At 39.1% G+C, this 19,425-nt stretch overlaps 1 protein-coding gene across 1 annotated transcript in view; it reads right to left on the bottom strand.

Annotated features, from left to right (window-relative positions):
* Nucleotides 1-2,087: 2,087 nt before the first annotated feature.
* LOC148945273 (uncharacterized) overlaps nt 2,088-19,425 on the bottom strand; it is a 142,926-nt gene continuing 125,588 nt past the window's right edge. Inside the window, exon 19 of the mRNA XM_089098996.1 lies at nt 2,088-2,241. Coding sequence (XP_088955122.1) covers nt 2,192-2,241 — 50 coding nt within the window. The 3' untranslated portion in view covers nt 2,088-2,191. The remainder of the gene's footprint in view (nt 2,242-19,425) is intronic.

Genomic DNA, 19,425 nt, shown 5'->3' with positions numbered 1-19,425 from the left:
GGTTAAAAATAAATTGTTATTATTATTAGAATACATTGGTTATATCCAAATTTTGTCAGATGTCTTTGGGGGAGAAGGGGCATGGGAGAGGGGCTTACCGTCTTTTATTTTGCCCTTCATAATCCCCGTGTTTGAAAAAAAAATTGGTTTTTCATGCACTTAATTTCATTTTCATGTAAGTAATTCAATTTTTATCTGCCACTTATCAAAGTTACTGGCTGTTAAAGTGAAATGACGCCATGTTTTTCAGCAGCTCACTGCCCTAATTAAATTCTTTTAGATTTTTCTTTATTCATATTCTTTCATTCAGATCATCGAACAAGACTGTTACCGCAAAAAAAACAACATATTTTTGATCAATTGTAAAACCGTGAAAATTTCATATACACTTTTTTGTTCTTGTCACAAGAGCATAAGAAGTCAAAACACAAGAAAACACAACAAAATTGTTCATCATGGTATTATTTTCACCCCAAGAAAACTTGAAGTTTATAAAATAGTATTTTAACATAATTCACGCCTTGGGATACCTTGTACTGTCCATTGCTTTTCTTAATGGATTGTGTTAAGTTCAATCTCTGGATTAAGTTTGAGTTTTATACTGGTATTGTTTATCTATATAAACTGAGTGAGTGTCAACTGCTACCGTAAATCCGATCTATACATGCAAAGTTTTAGTGTTCCAATATGATCAAATCTGCTAAGAGTAACCGGTTAAGGACAAGAAGAATAAAGGAGGTTTCCTCACTGTTTAGGCTAATATTTTCGAAGTTACCTAATAGGTTTATTACAATTCCTTATAGAAATGTTCAATTAGTGTAGGTCAATATTTTTATAACAATCACCCATTGAAATTCTCCGCAAAACATATCTATCTGTCTTTATATTAGTTTCTGCAAATATAAAAAAAGAAACAGTGCAAGTCTCTGTACTGGGCATTGCATTGTATCGGATTAACGACGCTACTTGACTACCAAGGTCCTTGCGTCGGCCTTGCAGTTCGTTGACACAGCTAGACTTGATCTCCAGGTCCCATGTTACCAAGCTAAAATGCAGCCCACTCCACAATCATAGGACAATTCTCTGCACTTTGCAAAGAATAGCGGAGCAATTTTCGATATTATGCCCTACTTTAAAGACTTACTTGCCCTACTTGAGCCAAAAATGATTGTAAAGGCATATTCAAAAGTTTCAATTATAAAAATTTTTTTGTTATAGGGCTTCAATGTGATTCGCTCAGCTCAAATCCTTTTTTGAGGGAACCCTCAGATTTGTACGTAGACAGGAAAGTGTACATATATTGTGAAAATTGCAAGAAAAGAAAAAGATGGCTGTGCAAGAAGCAGTCAACTATTGATGGACCTTTTTGGAAAACGTAGCATTAATTGAAGAAGTTTAAGAAGTCGATCAGTTTAGAAAAGTGGCTTGCCACCGAAAATGAGGAAACTAAACCCACACGCCCCAAATGGCGATTATTCCATATATGAAGGGTTGCCCCCTCCTCAATACCTTACTCTTTACGCTAGAGTTAGACTGTTTACTAAAACTCAAACACGGGGGCCATTTAATTAGAATAGGAAGCTTTTTAAAAAGTGCTAACAGCTTTATTAATATGCAAATTTTGTTTTAATTTTTCATGTACGGTGAGCCAAATTCGAACTTGCATTAGCTGAAAAACGTTCAAAAATTAAATTAAAAAACACAACTTTTTTTAACTGAAAGTGAGGAGCAACACTAAAATTTCAAACGAACCGAAATTATTTCGTATATGGAAGGGACTGTCTTCTCCTCAACGCCTCGCTACTTTTGCTAAAGTTTTTGTTGTTTTAAAAAGTAGAGTTACGACAGAGAGTCAAAATTTAGCGTAAAGACCTTGAGGAGGGGACAGCCCCTTTCATATACGGAATAATTTCTGTTCGTTTTAAGTTTTAATGTCGCTCCTTACTTTTAGTTAAAAAACTTTTTTTTTTTTATTTAATATATTTAAGCAAGACAGTGTTTAGGCAATATTAAGTTGACCTGAATTTGTCACTAAGAGTTAACCTGCGGAGGAATAGCGAAAAGTGGAAAAAGACAATTTCTACCAATTAAAATTTTTACAAGATTGTAATTAAGGCCAAAATGTAACAAAAACTCAATTTAAAAGCCGCAAAATCAAAACAGATGCACCTGGCAACTGATGTGCGACATCTTAACATTTTTTGAGGGTTCCAGCACTGCCATCTAGTATAACTAGGTCATCTGAAAAGAAGTAACAAATAATGATCTTAGCAAGAGAGAGAGAAAGAGAGAGAGAGAGAGAGAGAGAGAAAGAAAGAGAGAGAGGGAGGGAAGGAGAGAGTGAGATAGACAGATAAAAAGAGAGAGGGAGAAGGAAAGAGTGGAATAGACAGACATAAAGAGATAGAGCGAAAGGGAGAAGGAGAGAGTGATATAGACAGACAGAAAGAGATAGAGAGGGAGGGGGAAAGGAGGTCGAATAATGGATCAGTTGATCTATTTATATTTCAGTATTATGTTAGGTTCACAGGAAACTTTGATGTTCTTGGCTTTCCCAAAAATTGATTTGTCCATTTATCTCAATTAATTAAAAAAAAAAAATTCCACAAAATAAGTTTTTCAAAGAAAAGTAAAGAACTCCATTAAACAAAAAATGAGCAAAAATAAAATCAGCATGAAACTACCAAGCATGAAACTACCTCAAATCAGCATTGATAAATGAATGAAACCCAAAAGGAACAGAAATTACAATAATTAACTGAGTCAAACCCAAAACGAGCAGAAATTAGCATAAGTTGAGCTATGCCTTCCCAAGGCCAGAACAAAATTTGTACTTTACTAAAAACACATAAATGTTTTTACTTTTATAACTTTAATAAATCAAATAATATTAACATTTTGATTACTAAATATTAGAATATGTATATTAAACTGACAATGCACATTCATTTGTATTTTTTCAGCAAAGTGCAAATTATGTTCTGGCCTTGGGAAGGCATAGGGGTTTTACGCATGGGCGTAGGAAAGGGGGGAGCAGGGGAGGGCAGCTGCCCCCCCTAGAACTTCAAATTTACGATAGATATTAGCGAGAAAACACTCCGCTATTTTTCCACCTGGATGCCTCTCTATCCAAGTGGTCAAGAGTGCCAAACCTGGGCCACCCCAGCACTGGTTTGGTCGTCCCTGGCTTATGTTTGGCCACCGGGCAAAAGAAAAAGAAAATTGACCAGGGGAACATTAAAGCTTGTTTTTCGGCTATAAAATTAAGAAAGGATATGGTCAGCATAAAAAACTACAAAATGAATTTCATTGAGGTTTAAAAAAAACTAAAGAGTATCAATTTCAAATTATACTTTGACTAATCAACACCAAAAGTAAGCCGATCCGCTAATCTTGGTGTTCTACCTTTCAGTGGTGGCAGTTTTATTTCAACTTCTGTCTTTAAGACACTATCCATCTTTTCAGTTAGCGCAAAGTCTCTTGCTCCAGTCTCCTTCCAAAAGTGGACCTTATGTTCTTAAATTGCTATTTTTTGATAATAATAATATTGTGAACAGAATTCCCTTTCTTGCTCTTCGGCTCAATCAGAATGTAATCACAAGCCTTGACTTTCTCAGTGTCAAATTAGAAGTTGCTGGTAGGGGGTTTGTCTCCAGTGTCTATGCTGGGGTCTGAAGAGTTGTTGTATACAGGTTCATCGACGTCAGAATTGTCACTCTAACTGTAACTCTTGTTGCGAGAGCATCGCCTTTTGCTTTTTAGTCTTTTCACTTGTCTGACTTTCTTCCGTTCCAGGACTAGGGCTTTTTGGCAGATACAGCTTTTATCCTAGCAGTAATGCATTCTTTCATGGGGGTGTCAATGAGCACTGAGTTGATTTTTTGGGTTTGACTTGATTGATAAAATGCTGCAAGTAAAGCAAAGAATGAGAGGCAGTCATCCAGCCAGAAGTATTTTCTGAGCTGATCTTGACGGTTCCTGGTAAAGCTCCCCTGAGTAAAATTTCCGGACACTGTTTTTGTGGGGAAATAAGTAGAGGAGGGACTGTGTTCCCAACACATTAACATCAGCACAAATCGTGGTCAACTGACCTCTTTCTGCTGACGTGACCTTCCCTACTTACTTCTGGCCTCGCTGTGCAATGATTTTACCAGGCTTGTGAATTTTTTCAGACCTGATTCGTTAAAACTTCAAATGTCTTGTGGTCTGAACATGTTTTTATATAGGCCTCAACCCAGGTTGTTAAAGAGAGCTCCTACACTATGACACTTGAAAGCAGTTGTCCGTCATAGGCTTGTGCTCTTTGGCGTTCTTACAGATAGAGTTTTAAGGCAATCCATAAAACCACGGTACCAATCTTTACCTGTAATTCCTCCACTGTCTCCACTGCCTTTGCAGTTCTGTTATCTAAAGGAATACAGTCGAAAGCATATCAGCTATCGTTTTCAAGTAAGTTTTTAGTATTTTTTCTTGTTCCTCTGTAAATATTTATCATGTGTTGTAATAGGGTGTAAAGAAATTCAGGTCCAGACTTTTTTGAGGGATATTGAGCTTCTCAACTTTTTTTCTATGTAGTCTTGCAGCGTTCCACAAGGGACACCCATGGTTCTTCCAGAGAATCCAACTGACTTCTTGTAGAATAAGACAGAAAAAACTGCTATTTTATTTTCTTCTGGACCAAAGCCACCTTTCTTTCTTTTCTCTTCTGTTTTACTTTTAATCATTTTATTTTGAATGAAATTTAACAGGAAAAAATAGAACTTCAGTTCACCTACTATTCTGACAGGATTAAACAACACCAGAAATAACACAGTTTTGGGTTTTAAGCTTTCCTTCAACCTTTAAATGTGCTGTTTACACAGCTTTTACAAGCAACACCCACTTTTGGACAACTTGGTACGGCATGCTAAATTTACCCTTGGTATTGTGGCCGAACATGGGAGTTCACTATCCCACGGGATGAAAAAATACTAACAGCAAACTGGTGAAGATGGCACGTCTCGGAAGCTGCCAAAAACAGGCAAATAATAAGAGAATAAAGTGTGAGTTTACAACGCGAGTTTTCTAGTATTCGTAATTAGGCGTAGGCTTTCAGACAAAATTGAACGAAATTCCAGAGTTAATCACCATAAAACCTGATCCAATCTGATATTTTTGGTAAAACTATTAATTAAGGTCAGACATTTTAAAAACATACACTGCCATCTTTCAGAGCGTTTATAATGCATCAGAAGCCCCATAGGTTTTTATATTGAAACTGTTTGCTTTGACTAAACGTCGGCCGGTCTCCCCTATACCAATTTTGATATTTAATTTTGCCCAACTGTAAACGTTTGAATTGAATTCTTAGAAGAAGCTGTTATCTAACCATAATGTGATTTGTGTCAAATCGCTTTTGTGGTGCTTATGTTTTCTGGAAATAGGAAATAGGATAGTGGGTCTCTTATGTTATACTGTTACAGGAAAAGTAGAACATGGAAAATGTTAAAGGCCGAGTTTTAGTGAAATATATAATAACTAGTTTCCAAAGACCTATATTCAAAGGACCTCGGGAGGTATTAGTAAGATCCCTCCCCCCTCCATCACAGAAGCGGCTGCCCCCCTATACGCAAGATGCTGCCTATGCCCATGGTTTTACGCCCAGCTTATGTTAATTTCTGCTCGTTTTGAGTTTAACTCTGTTACTTATTGTAATTTCTGTTCGTTTTGGGTTTCATTTATTTATCGATGCTGATTTGTGGTAGTTTCACGCTTGGTAGATTATTTGATTTTATTTTTGCTCATTTTTTGTTAAATGGAGTTCTTTACTTTTCTTTGAAAAACTTATGTTGTGGAAAAAGTTTTCTAAATTAATTTCTGTTCGTTGTATATTGACGTAGTCTTTTCAGGGAAAAGGAAAATAATACTTTAAATCTTTTCGTTTTTTAAGACTTTATAGTTTGGCCTGCTATTTGTATACTGGAGAAAAATTTTCAATAATTTTTAACAACATACATCCTTTTAAAAATCTGGACCCAAATAGTACTGTTTAATTTAGTTTCATACCTCTTCTAGTTGACCTGAAATGGAAAACTTGATACCATTCGCAAAAAAAATCTGTTTACTTTCTTTGATACCTTGGATACACTTACGCTATTTTGATTTGGTTACATTTTAAGAGCAGAAATGGGAGGGTTGGCGTGGGAGGGTGGGCGTGGGAGGGTGGGTGTGGGAGGGGGATTAGTTGCCCTCCAATCACTTTTGACTATTAGAAAGGGCATCAGCCCTTTCTATTTTCAATCGAATGAGCCCTTTTTGAAGTTCCTACGACAACTCCTTCGATACGAAGTGCCCTGGTCTAAACAACAACAACAAAAATAATACATTATACCCACTTCGATCTTTACTATAAAAATGTAAAGCCTTCCAATCACTTTCTACTATTAAAAAGGGCACTGGGCCTTTCGATTTCCAATCGAATGAGCCCTTTTGGAAATGACAACGCTTTCTATAAACACCTTATATGCCCCCAGGCCATAAATTAGTACCCTTACCCTAAGGTCCGTTAGGGTGGTTGTCATCTTCTAAAACCGAATTACCAGAACGTTGAATTACATTAAACAACGTGGCTGTCTCAATATTTTGATTGGATGTGTTTACGGAAATGGTGGGCGTGAGAGGGGTGTTAGTCGCCTTCCAATCACTTTCGAATATTAAAAAGGGCACAAGCCACTTTAATTTCCAGCTGAATGAGCACTTTTTGAAGTTTCTACGACGACTTGTTCGATACCAAGTGCCCTGCTCTAAAGGAAAAAATTAATAAATAATACATTGTGCCAACATCGTTCTTATATACCCCCGGGCACAACTTAAAACCCTTGCCCAGAGGGTTGTGGGGGAGTGTCCTCCTCTTTACTTAGTCCACGTTTCTTGTCTCGTTCTCGAGTGTCCCCGTTCTTTACTTAGGCAGCGCGATCCTGCTGCCTATGATTTATACAGCAACTTTCTAAATAAACCTTATATGCCCCCAAGGCATAACTTACAACCCTTGCAGTGAGGGCTCTGAGGGGGTTATCATCCTAAAAGATCTAATTTCCAGAACGTTGATCTACGTTCAACAAAATGGATATCTCAAAATTTTTATTGGATGTCTTTTGGAAAATGGTGGGCGTGAGAGGGGCGATAGTCGCTATCCAATCACTTTAAACTCTAAAAAAAGGCACTAGCCCTTTCAATTTCCAATTGAATGAGCTCTTTTGAAGTTTCTACGACACACTTTCAATAAAAACTTTATATGGCCCATGGCATAACTTACAACCCTTGCCCTGAGGGCTGTGGGGGAGGGGTTGTCATCCTTAAAGACCTAACTTCCAAAACTTTCAACTACGTTGAATAAAATGGCTCTCTAAAAATTTTGATTGGATGTGTTTGGGGCAAAGGTGGGCGTGAGAGGGGGTTTAGTTGCCCTCAAATCACTTTTGACTATTAAAAAGGGTAGTATCCCTTTGACTTTCAGATCGAATGAGCCCTTTTTCAAGTTTTTACGACAAGGATTTCCATAAAAACCTTATATACACCCAAGGCATAACTTACAATCCTTGCCCTGGGGGTTGTGGGAGAGTGTCCTCCTCAAAAATATATTTTCTATCTGAAAATCAACTACGCGGAAAAAAATGGCTATCTCACTATTTTGATTGAATGATGGGCGTAGGGGGGGGCTAGTTGCCCTCCAATCACTTTCGACTATTAAAAAGTGTACTAGCCCTTTGAATTTCCAATCGAATGTGCCTGTTTTGAAGTTTCTACGACAACACCTTCTATAAAAACCTTATATGCACACAGGGCAAAACTTACCTCCCGTGCCCTGAGGATTGTGGGGGAGTGTTCTCCTCAAAAAAAAATTTGATATTTGTAAATCAATTATTCTGAACAAAATGGCCATGTCACAATTTTTAGTGATTGCGTTTGGGGGAACGATGGGCGTGGGGGGGGGCTAGTTGCCCTCTGATCACTTTCGACTATTAAAAAGATACAAGCCCTTCGAATTTCCAATAGAATGAGCCTGATTTGAAGTTTTTATGACAACGCCTTCTATAAAAACCTTATATGCCCCCAGGGCATAGCTTAACAGCCTTGCCCTGAGGGTTGAGGTGGAATGTCCTAAAAACATATTTTCTGTATGGAAATCAACTACGATGAACGAAATGGTTATCTAACAATTTTGATTGGATGTGTTTGGGAGAAGGATGGGGGGGGGCTAGTTGCCCTCAAATCACTTTTGACTATTAAATAGGGTACTAGCCCTTCGAATTTCCAATCGAATGAACCTGTTTTGAACTTTCTATGACAACGCCTTCTATAAAACCTTGTATGGCCCCAGGGCATTGCTTAAAACCTCTACGCTGAGGGTTTTGGGGAGTGTCCTCCTCAAAAACATATTTTCTATCGGGAAATCAACTACGCTGAACAAATTGGCTATCTCAAAATTTTGATTGGATGTGTTTGGGGGAATGATGAGTGTGGGGGAAGGGGTAGTTACCCTCAAATCAATTTCGACTATTAAAAAGGGCACTAAAACTCTAAATTTTCAATCGAATGAGTCCCTTTTGAAGTTTCTATGACGACCCCCTCTATACGAAGTGCCCTGCTCTAAAGGAAAAAATTAATTCGTAGTACATAGTGCCAACATCAGAAAGTTTTTTCAGAGTTTTTATTCCACAATACATACACAATCCTATCACAACACTCCTAATCCCCCTCGAAAGGCTCCATGGCCAGGGATACAAGGGGGAATGAGAAAAAAAATAAATATATCCAAACAACCCTAAAAAAGATATCAATTTGCAAACAACGTATACAATTAAAAAGAAACCATACCTGAAATCTTGGAGTCATAGCTCCTAGTAGACCATTATATAACAAAACTAAACACTCAGGGGACATCAAATCCAAAAAAAATGAAAAAAAATTACTCTGTTTGATTCTTAACTAAATAGTCCTTAAGAATCCTCTTGAAAGTGCCAAACGAGTGGCATTTCTGTACTGAAGAAGGCAGGGAGTTCCAAACCTGATGACAAGCGATGAGGGGATTGAAATCTGACCGCACAGTGGGAGTTGGAGGAATGCAGATATTATGTGACGAACGAAGGTTATATGGAGCTGAATCAGAAATAAACTGAGGAGTTGTTTGAAGAGATTTTGGAAAATTACCATGAAGCTGATGAAAAATAAAAGAACAACAATAAAGATTTTAGACAGCCTTTATATTTAGACGCAGTCTTGGGTAAGAACGATTGGTGTCAATAACCAGATGCGATGATTTTTTTCAATTGACATAAAGCGACTGCAGTGTAGAAGGAAAAGTAGACATCAATACTATGGGGCAATACGAGACATACGACTGGACAAGGCAGAAAAAAAGAAGCTTTAGAATATATCCAGGAAAGGTGTGCTTGAGTTTTCAAATGACACCCAAACTCCGTGAGACCTTAACTCTAATCGTGGCTATATGGTGTCTAAACGGAAGGTTCTCATCAAGCAGGATACCAAGAAACCAGACCAACCGATTCTTTGGTCTACACAAGGAGCCTTGTGACACCTGAAGCTGTGTCAGTTGGTGGAAATCTACACCAATTCGAGACAAAATAAGAAAATGTGACTTGGCAACATTCAAGGCCAAGTAATTCGCATCAAACCATGAAACGACTCTCTCGAATATTGCCACCAGGTTAGACCTGATATCACAGTCCGTCGTCCCTAGAGTCCCAAAAATACTGTCGTCAGCAAAAACAACGAGGCAATCTTCATTGGAAGTAGCATTGGGACACGAAGAAACATCCGGGTGACACAGATTGCAGCATACTAGAGGACTGGTGTTCTTGACTGCTGAAATCAAATCATTGACTTAAATCAGGAATAAAATTGGGCCAATAACAGATCCCTGGGGGACGCCATATTCTACTTCAGAAGGGCTCCGGAAAAGCGGATCAATTGAAGTAAGCCTACCAGAAAGATATGATTCAAACCAAGAAAAAGCATTTGATCTTATACAAATATGCGATAGTTTCCAAAGAGAATCCGACGAGTCAAGGAATCAAAAGTTTTACGAACATCCAAAATTAAAGCTGCCAGGATATGACCAGAATCTATTGCCGAATGAATGAAATTAAAGAGAGATGTTCAAGCATGGTCTGTAGAGTGATTCGCTCGGAATCCAAACTGGAAATCATGCATAATTTTTTTGCATCCAGAAAACGATAAGACGCCTGGATAGCATACCCTTCTCAAAAATTTTGCTGAAAAGAGATAGGAGAGAAATTGGCCTATAATTAGCAGGACCACTCTGGGAACCACCTTTATACAGCACTATAACCTTAGCTCACTTGAGTGATTCAGGGAAAATTCCTTTCTCGAAAGACAGATTGACAAGCTTAGTCAATGGTGACAGAATAGCAGGCAGAACGGCACGGATAACACTTGTAGGAATTCTTTCTGGCCCTGAAGACGATGAACCTTTAAGTGCATATACGATCCGAGCTACCTCAAACTCAGAAACAGGGTTCAAGACCATTGACTTTAAACATGGGGGTCCAAGATAGGCTCTGAAATTGCAACAAGGAGTTGTAGAGCTCATAGAGGAAGCAGTCGTCTTTCCTATATGAGCAAAATAAGGCGTAAGCTCTAGCTGAACATTTTCTTCTCCTTAGACAATTTTACCATCGACTATCAGCGTTTTTGGAACTGAAGGCGGAGGGGGAGTAGGTCAAAGTACAGAATTAATAATTTTCCATGTCTTCCCAACATCCTTTCCAAACTCAGAAAATTTCCTGTGATAATACTGAGACTTGGCCTTCCGACACAGAGAATTAAATATACTCCTATAGGCCTTGAACCGCTGATGATGAGAAGCAGATGACGAAGCTTTGTATAGCTTCCACAGATAATTTTTCCTTTTCCAGCTTTTACGGAGACCTGGAGTCATCGACGGATTCAGCAGTACTATCCTTTTCGAGGTATGAGGCGTTGGATTCTGGTGGCAAACTTCTAGGATACCTTCTTTTACTAAATCATAAAAGAAATCAAAAGAGCGGTTAAAATCCGATTCAGAATCCAAACTATCCCATGGCTGATCAGTCAAACGAGATTTAAGTAGACTGATCTCACTGACACCAAAACGGAAAAATGGGAGATTAGATGGCGAAGCTTTATGCTGCGATCGATTAGCAGTCCTATATCGTGAAATAGCAGGGAATTGATCAGAAATATCACTAACCATAACCTAATTATCTAATTATCATCGTTCTTATATGCCCTCAGGGCATAACTTAAAACCCTTACCCCGAGGGTTTTGGGGGAGTGTCCTCCTCCAAAATATATTTTCTATCTGGAAATCAACTACGCTGAACAAAATAGCTATCTCAAAATTTATATTGGATGTGTTTTGGGGAATGATGGGCGTGGGGAGGGCTAGTTACCCTTGTAAACTTTGGAAGTAGGTTTTTCTTGGTTAAAACCAATAATTAAAATTTTAAGTATATGTCAAAAGGTTCATTTCCTAGTTAAAATCCCATTTCCTTGATAACTAAATTAATTCTGAATATTTGCTGTAATTCATGGAAGTTGACAGATTAAGGTGGAACAGTTCTGTCAAAAGTCCGGATGTGTATCTGCATATTGTGCTGAATATAAGTTACCAATTTAGATTATTTGAGTCAGTTCGAATTCTGTATCTGTCCTCGCCATATATATTCACTGTATTATATGTATAAATAAACATTTTATGTGCTAAACATAAACTATGTGATGGTTAGAGATTCTAAACATCCTCCACCGGTAGAACCCAGATAACAGGTCAACGCTACCATAAGGCCCCAAAGAGAAGAAGTTTCACTGTACAGAGAAGTAGATAATTCACAGAGAAGTAAACACAGAAAGTTTACAAAGTGGTGGCAGCGGAGGGATTGCAGTTAACATATTCTTTTGAGGCCCGTCACCTACAGTGTCGTCGTTCCAGCTTCAGTTCCAGGTTCCAGTTCAGTTCAAGGTTTTAGCTTCAGTTCCAGGTTCCAGGTTCCCACTCCAATTTAAGGTTCCCGCTCCAGATTACAGTTTTTGAAAGAAAGTGAAGAACGTCGAAGGACAATTTACGAAAGTAAGTCATGCATTTTAAGTTCGCACGCGAGTAGGAAATCCGTTAGGAGTGTTGAATAACGATTTTTTCTTGTTTTTACAGCGTTGACTTAATTAATTTGTTTTACTAATATTTTTTTTTCTCTCGTTTAAAATGAGCGCAATTCCAATTTTAGATCCTTGAGATCCTGAATTTGAAAAAAATATTGCTTCATCCTTCTTCAAAGAAATAAGAAGTAAAGCTTTAAATATCCCTTTGAATTTTGATTCTTCAAGTCGGGATTATAATCCCACTTTAATCGTAAAATTTTTGACTACTGTGGGTAATTTAATGGCCAAAGAAAATGCCACGGTAAGAAAGAGCGTAAATATGGAGGATAATTCTGAGGATGATATAACAGATAAACCTATTGAAGATAAGAGCAACAAGGAGAATTTGAATCAAAGAGTAATTGGGTCAGTAATGGATCCCCTGCGAAATATTCCAGTTCTTGAAAATGCAAAACTTATAAGACCTTTTTTTAGCCAATTGAGAAGGGTAAAATTATTGCTAGGCTGATCAGACTCGCAGGTAATAGATGCAGTACCGCTTAGAGTAACAGGGTCATTACTTAATTTTTTTGAGGATAGAGATTCCTCCAATATTATAAATTTAGAGGAACTTGAAAAGGAAATGACGCAGCCATATTGAACAGGGAAGACAGCTGAAAAGAAATTCAAAGATTTAGCTGAATGAAGGTAATCATCCATTGAAACAGTTTATCAGTCGTTTTATAAGAGGGTGGAGATTGCCAGAAAATCATATCGATCTTGGTATGGCGGATTACGAGGTTTTTCTGATTGTATAGACCTGGATTGTTTTATTGAAGGCTCGAGACTAAATATTAAGAGATATTTATTAGAACACCGGGATGATTATAATTCCCTCTGTGAACCGTATAAGATAGCGCAACGTTTTGAAGCTATTGAAAATTCAATTGGTGAAGAAAAGCAGGAATTTTTTCAGCAACCGTAGATACTGAATTTTGTTGGACAGGACAGAATAAAGAACTCCGTCAGAACTGGCCTGACGTAAAACGTGACCAGCGGGATAGGTAGATTTTTTTTAGTGCAGGATGTAGTGTTCATATTAGGAATATAAGCAGAAATTTTAGGACAAAAAAAAATTATGACGAGAAACTGACAATTTTTTATAAGGCACTGATCTAGAAAGGTGTATTATCAAGAGAGACGAAAAATTTATTATTAGGAACCGACGTAATGAGGCGTTGTGTCGAGAGAGATGAGGCTGGTGAAGGGGCGAACTATGGTTGACCGAGGGACCAGATAACTGAGAATTTATTAGGAACCAACGTAATGAGGCGTTGTGTCGAGAGAGAGGAAGCTGGTGAAGGGGCGGACGACGGTCGACCAACGGACCAGCGGTTAACGGGTTCAGAGGATCCTGGGAAAGGAAGGTCTGAGCGGTTAACGGGTTCAGAGGATCCTGGGAAAGGAAGGTCTGAGCTCCCATGGGCGAAGAGAGAGGTAGGCGGTGGATCACCGAACCTCGAAAACCCTGCAGGTTTCGTACCATGAAAAATAGTCGACAGGGCGAAAAAGAGCGTGCCAGAAGTCGACAGGGCGGAAAAGAGTTCCGTGCCAGAGAGAAAAATAGTCGAAAGGGCGGAAAAGAGTTCCGTGCCAGAAGTTGACAGGGCGGAAAAGAGTTCCGTGCCAGACGTTGACAGGGCGGAAAAGAGTTCCGTGCCAGAGAGAAAAATAGTCGACAGGGCGGAAAAGAGTTCCGTGCCAGAAGTCGACAGGGCGGAAAAGAGTTCCGTGCCAGGGGGAATGACAGATAACAATTTTGTGTCTTGGCTGTTGAAAATTTTTGACGGCCTATTTCTGAAGGAAGGTGTTCTTTATTGTTATCTGCTAGGAGGCGTTGGCAAGGACAAAAGGATCCCTAGAACAGCTAAAATAGTCTTGCCAAGTGTCCTAGTAGATTCGGCAATAAAACTGGCTCATGATAGAAAATGTAATTCCTGGAAGTTGATAGATTAAGGTGGAACAGTTCTGTCAAATGCCCGGATGTGTATCTGCATATTGTGCTGAACATAAGTTACCAATTTAGATTATTTGAGTCAGTTCGAATTCTGTATCTGTCCTCGCCATATGTACATTCACTGCATTATATGTATAAATAAACATTTTATGCACTAAACATAAACTAGGTGATGGTTAGAGATTCTAGACATCCTCCACCGGTAGAACCCAGATAATAGGCCAACGCTACCATAAGGCCCCAAAGAGAAGAAGTGTCACTGTACAGAGAAGTAGATAATTCACAGAGAAGTAAACACAGAAAGTTTACACCCTCCAATCACTTTAGTACAGTCAATCTAGCGTCAAATAGGACTCGACCGCAAAAAAATTGCAACAGAAATGATTTTTACACCATCTTGTAGAGAAAAAAACAAACTGTACAACATATCACAAGTTGAAAAGCCCAGCGGGGTGCAAAATAAGTGTTTTTAAGCGTTTTCCGTTTGTTTTTTGTTGTTTTTAGCGGAAATTTTTCGTTATCCTAGAGCTTAGCATTTACTTCATGGGAGACATGTTTCTGAAGTAGTTTTGTGTGCTGAATTTGAATATCACATCAGATTCAAGTTATGTCCCACCGTTAGTGTTTCACATTTATCACCAAACAAGAAATTCATATTTCGTGGCCATATTTACCTTTTTTCGTCCTTTGGGGCGAATGAAGTCAGGAATAATGTCGCCCTATCGACTGAATACTATATTTTTGGAAAGTTCCGTACATTCTAAGATTGTCGTCATTAAGGTTTAACAGCATATACGGCCATCTAGCGGAAAATTTCGTAGCGTATTTCGCTAAGGTCGGTGTTGGAACCCTTGGTCCCAGTTTTGTCAGATAAATGTCGCTCCCAGATTCATTTCTTTGGGCCCCTTCATTATTTTCCTTCTTTAAGTAATAAATGGTAATTTTCCTATTATTTTTTTACGCCATTTTGGGTCCTCTTAACTGCGTACGTGTTTAAACACTGTTCCCCATCTCCTAAGTGGAAAGGCTATTTCACGAGCTGTTTGAGGTCTCTTGCTAGTTGATAGTGCTCTACATGCCGTGCTGCTCTCCGAGTTACTTGACGATGATCCCTGTTCAGAACCTGAAACAAAGTTAGGCACCAAAGAAGTTGCAGACCTTAAAACACTATACAGTAAGCTAATGAATGGAGAGGCAACAATGACGGAGGTTGAAGAAAATCCTGCACTCAAGCGGATCAAAGGTTTCGTCGACCAGAAGATACTTGATCTATCTCAGCACAGAACTTCAAAGCTGTGGTTTCGGCTTATGAATATGGTTGGGATACTTCGTTCTTTCATCAAAGCTGAGCGGATGGGTCTTAGGGACTTACACCTAAAGTCTGTGTCTGAAATGCTACCTTTTCTTGCGGCCTGTGGTCGCAACAACTATGCCAAATCATGCCAAATATACCTTCAGAAGATGGTGAAGCTTGAAAAAACCCATCCTACTGTTCATAGTTCATTCCAACAAGGAATGCACGTCGTCAGACGATCTGATCGCTACTGGGCTCGCTTATCGACGGATCTAGTTATTGAAAAAGAGCTTATGCGCTCGTTGAAAACAGCAGGCGGACTGACTAGGGGTACGGGCATGACCGAAACCCAGAGGTCGCTGTGGGTTTTAGCACGCCCAACCTGCTCTTCTTTTAACCTCCTAATGGAAGATCTGCTCTTAACCTCCTAGAAGCATTGCTACCGCTTTGACTGCATATGAATCTGCAAACGTTGACTGTGCGAAGGCTGTCGGGCTAAAAATCCTTGATGCTATGACTGGAAAAGTGGCGAAGGATTTTGTTCTCCGAAGAAAGGAACAGGCAGTCCAGATAACAACAAAGCAAACAGCTGGAGGAGATAGCAAGCGACTGGATCCAGCTTTGCTATTCCAACGCTTCATTGCGTTAGCCAAAAGGACAAGACTTCCTGAATCAGAGTGCTTCCGGTATGAACTTCTTTCGTATCCCGCTGCTCTGTTTGACAGCTCATTTATGCCGAGAGTGCCGAACAAGGCCGAATTCGCCAAGGCCATTGCACTTGCATGCGAACTCTAAGAAATTCCGTGTGTTCTGAACGACGGGACACACTACGTACTTGACGGCGTATCTCTATTGCACCGAGTCCCATGGATAAAAAATGACACGTATGCGTGTGTCATACAGAGCTACTCTCTGTATATTTCGTGGAAGTACCCTGGCGCAACTGTAGTTTTCGATGGGTATGATAGTGGACCTTCCATCAAAGATATGGCCCAATCGTATCGTAATCGAACGGTTGGTCGCGAGGTTTTCTTCACGAATGACATGCGTCTGAAAGTTAAGAAAGAAGAATTTCTCGGGAACAAGAAAAACAAGTCAAGATTCATTAGTGCGCTTGCAGTTCATCTCCGGCAAAAAGGCTATTTTTAGTCCAAGCGATGCAGACGTGCCTATTGTAAAAGCTGCTATCGAATCAGCTAAACAGAAGGTAACTGCCGTTATTGGAGAAGATACGGATCTTCTGGTCCTTCTCTGCTACCACTGTGATGTCTCCACTAACAAGGTGTACTTTGCCCCAGAGCCAAAGAAAAATAAAGAGCGAAGGTGCTGGGATATTCATGAAATGAAAAAAAAGATTAGGCCAAGAAGTATGTGGTCTGATCCTCTTTGCCCATGCATTCCTTGGGTGTGATTCTACATCACGTGTCCATAACATCGGAAAAGGTCTTACCCTGAAAAAAGTGATAGAAGACGAAAGTTTTCGAGCATCTGCCAAGGTCTTTATGAAGAAGGCAGCAACAAAAATCGAAGTCAAGGAAGCCGGAGAAGACGCACTTCTTATAATATATGGTGGAAAGAAGGGGGAAATCTGAACGAGCTTCGAAAGCAGCTCTTCGAAAGAAAGCTCGTCACAGCAACAGCTTTTGTTCACCCAGAGCAGCTACTTCCCACATCCAACTCTGCAGCATTTCACAGCTATAGAGTTTACTTTCAGGTACACGCCTGTAATGACGACCGTAATCTAGGATTGGACCCTCAAGAGTGGGGCTGGAAGGACCGAAATGGTACATTATACCCTGTGAGGACGGACCTACCCCCAGCACCTCCCCAACTTCTTAAGATTGTTAAGTGTTCCTGCCGTTCAAACTGCATCTCTGCTAGGTGCACTTGTGTCAGAAACGGCATGTCTTGCACTCTCGCGTGCAAAACTTGTCAGGGACAGAATGTGATAATTATCCAAAACCAGAAGATCTCATCGACGATCTCGACGACGAAGTTTCAAACTACAGTGCCAGTGATTAATGTCGCAAGTCATTTGAAAAGTTGCCTGCCTTTTACCAATGTGATTTTTGTTACCTGTGATTTTAGTCAGTTAATACATTAAGAGATGATTGATTATTTTGAAAAACCTTTTGGTGATGAATGTGAAACACTGTCGGTTGAATATATCCTTGATCTGAAGTGATATTCGAGTTCATCGCATAAAACTACTCAAGAAATGTGGTCAAACGACTATGTTATAATAGAATCGCGAACTTCGTGAATGGTGATGAATGTGAAACACTTTTGGTCCACCGTATCTTAAATCTGATGTAATATTCGAGCTCAGCACATAAAAATACATCATAAATGTATTTCCCATGAAGTAAACTCTAAGCCTTGAGAAAATCGAAAATTTAGGCTTAAAAACGAAAAATAAAACACAAAACGCTAAAAAACACTAATTTTGCACCCCGCTAGGTTTCTCAACTTTAGATATGTTGTACAGTTTTTTTCTCTACAAGATGGTGTAAAAATCATTTCTGTTGCAATTTGTTTGCGGTCAAACCTTATATTGACTGTACTACTTTCGACTATTAAAAATGGCACTAGTCACTCCAATTTCCAATCGAATGAGCTCTTTTCGAAGTTCCTACAATAACTCCTTCGATACAAAGTGCCTGACTGAAGAAAAAAAAAACACATTGTGCCCACATCGTTCTTTACTTAGGCAGCACTAGCGCGCTGTCTATGATAAACAAAAAATAACAATTCAAAAGTAAAATGAAAGTAAAGATCAATATTAAAAATTAATACGAACAGAATTTATTCCATGCATGAGAGTGGCTGCCCCTTCCTCAACCGTCACTCTTTACCTTAAAGTCTTAAAGTTCCTTAAAAAAGAAATGAACAATTGTGTTTCAGCAGTCTTCCTCAAGGAATTGTGACAAACTTTTGCGTAAAGAGTAGGGTTAGGAAAGGGGCAGTTCCCCCATATGGGGAATAATTTCTATTTGTTTTAAGTTTTATGTTCCACATTACTTTAAGTTGAAAAAACTGATTTTTGGTTTAATTTCTGACCATTTTCCAAATCAAGCCAGACTATCCCCTTTCCCCGCGTAAAATTTTCCCTGGAGAGTTTCTTTTGGAAAATTTTATTCCTACAGAAGATTATCCCCTTGTAAACTTCTCCCTCCTGCGGACCTCCCCCCCCAAAGTCCCCGTACATTTTCCAATAGCAAATACTATATATTAACAATGCGCACATTGCAGAATTTACAGTCATTTCCCCAGAGATAGGAGGGAGTTGTGTCATCCCCAGAGGTAAAATTATTGGACCTTTGAACTATTTTGAATCAAATGGCTATTTTGAAATTTTTATCTGATGTCTTTGGGAAAAAGGTGCGTGGGAGCACTGCCGGATCCAGAGGGGGACCCCGGGTGGTCCCCTCCCAAGATGTTTTTCGGGCACCCTCATTCCTTCTTTTCACTCTTTTTTTAAATAAATTTGTCAATTTTTTCAATTCTTGGGGCCCTTGTTACATGCCTCCCCCCCCCCAAGATTTTGCTCTTGATCAACCCTTGCGTGGGATGGCCGTTTACCCTCCAACCTTCTTGGTCACTTGGAAAGGCCACTAGGACTTTCAATTTCCGTTTGGATGAGCCCTTTCCCGATCTTCTAGGACCATTGGTTCGATAGAATCACCCCTAAGAAAAAATGCAAAAAAAAAAAATTACACGGATCCGTAATCTTTCTTTTGGCGAAAAATGCAATTTCCCCTTTTGGGTATATAGGAGTTTGAAACCTCTACATTAGAATTCTCCTGTATGCTGAATTTGATGGTGTGATTTTCATTGGGATTGCTTGACTTTTTGAAGGGGTTTTTCCCCTTTACAAAATTCAGGCAAATTTCCTGAGGCTGATAGCTTCTGATTGGCAACAGTAAACTTAATGTATTTTATATATTCAAAATTAGAATAAAAAGCCAATTCTTCG

This window comes from Artemia sp. Qi Xiang Cuo, chromosome 13 (genome assembly GCF_049724085.1).
Source record: "Artemia sp. Qi Xiang Cuo chromosome 13, ASM4972408v1, whole genome shotgun sequence".
Taxonomy (NCBI): Eukaryota; Metazoa; Arthropoda; class Branchiopoda; order Anostraca; family Artemiidae; genus Artemia; species Artemia sp. Qi Xiang Cuo.
Note: the sequence above shows the minus strand (reverse complement) of the source record. Positions and strands in the feature narration are given on the sequence as shown.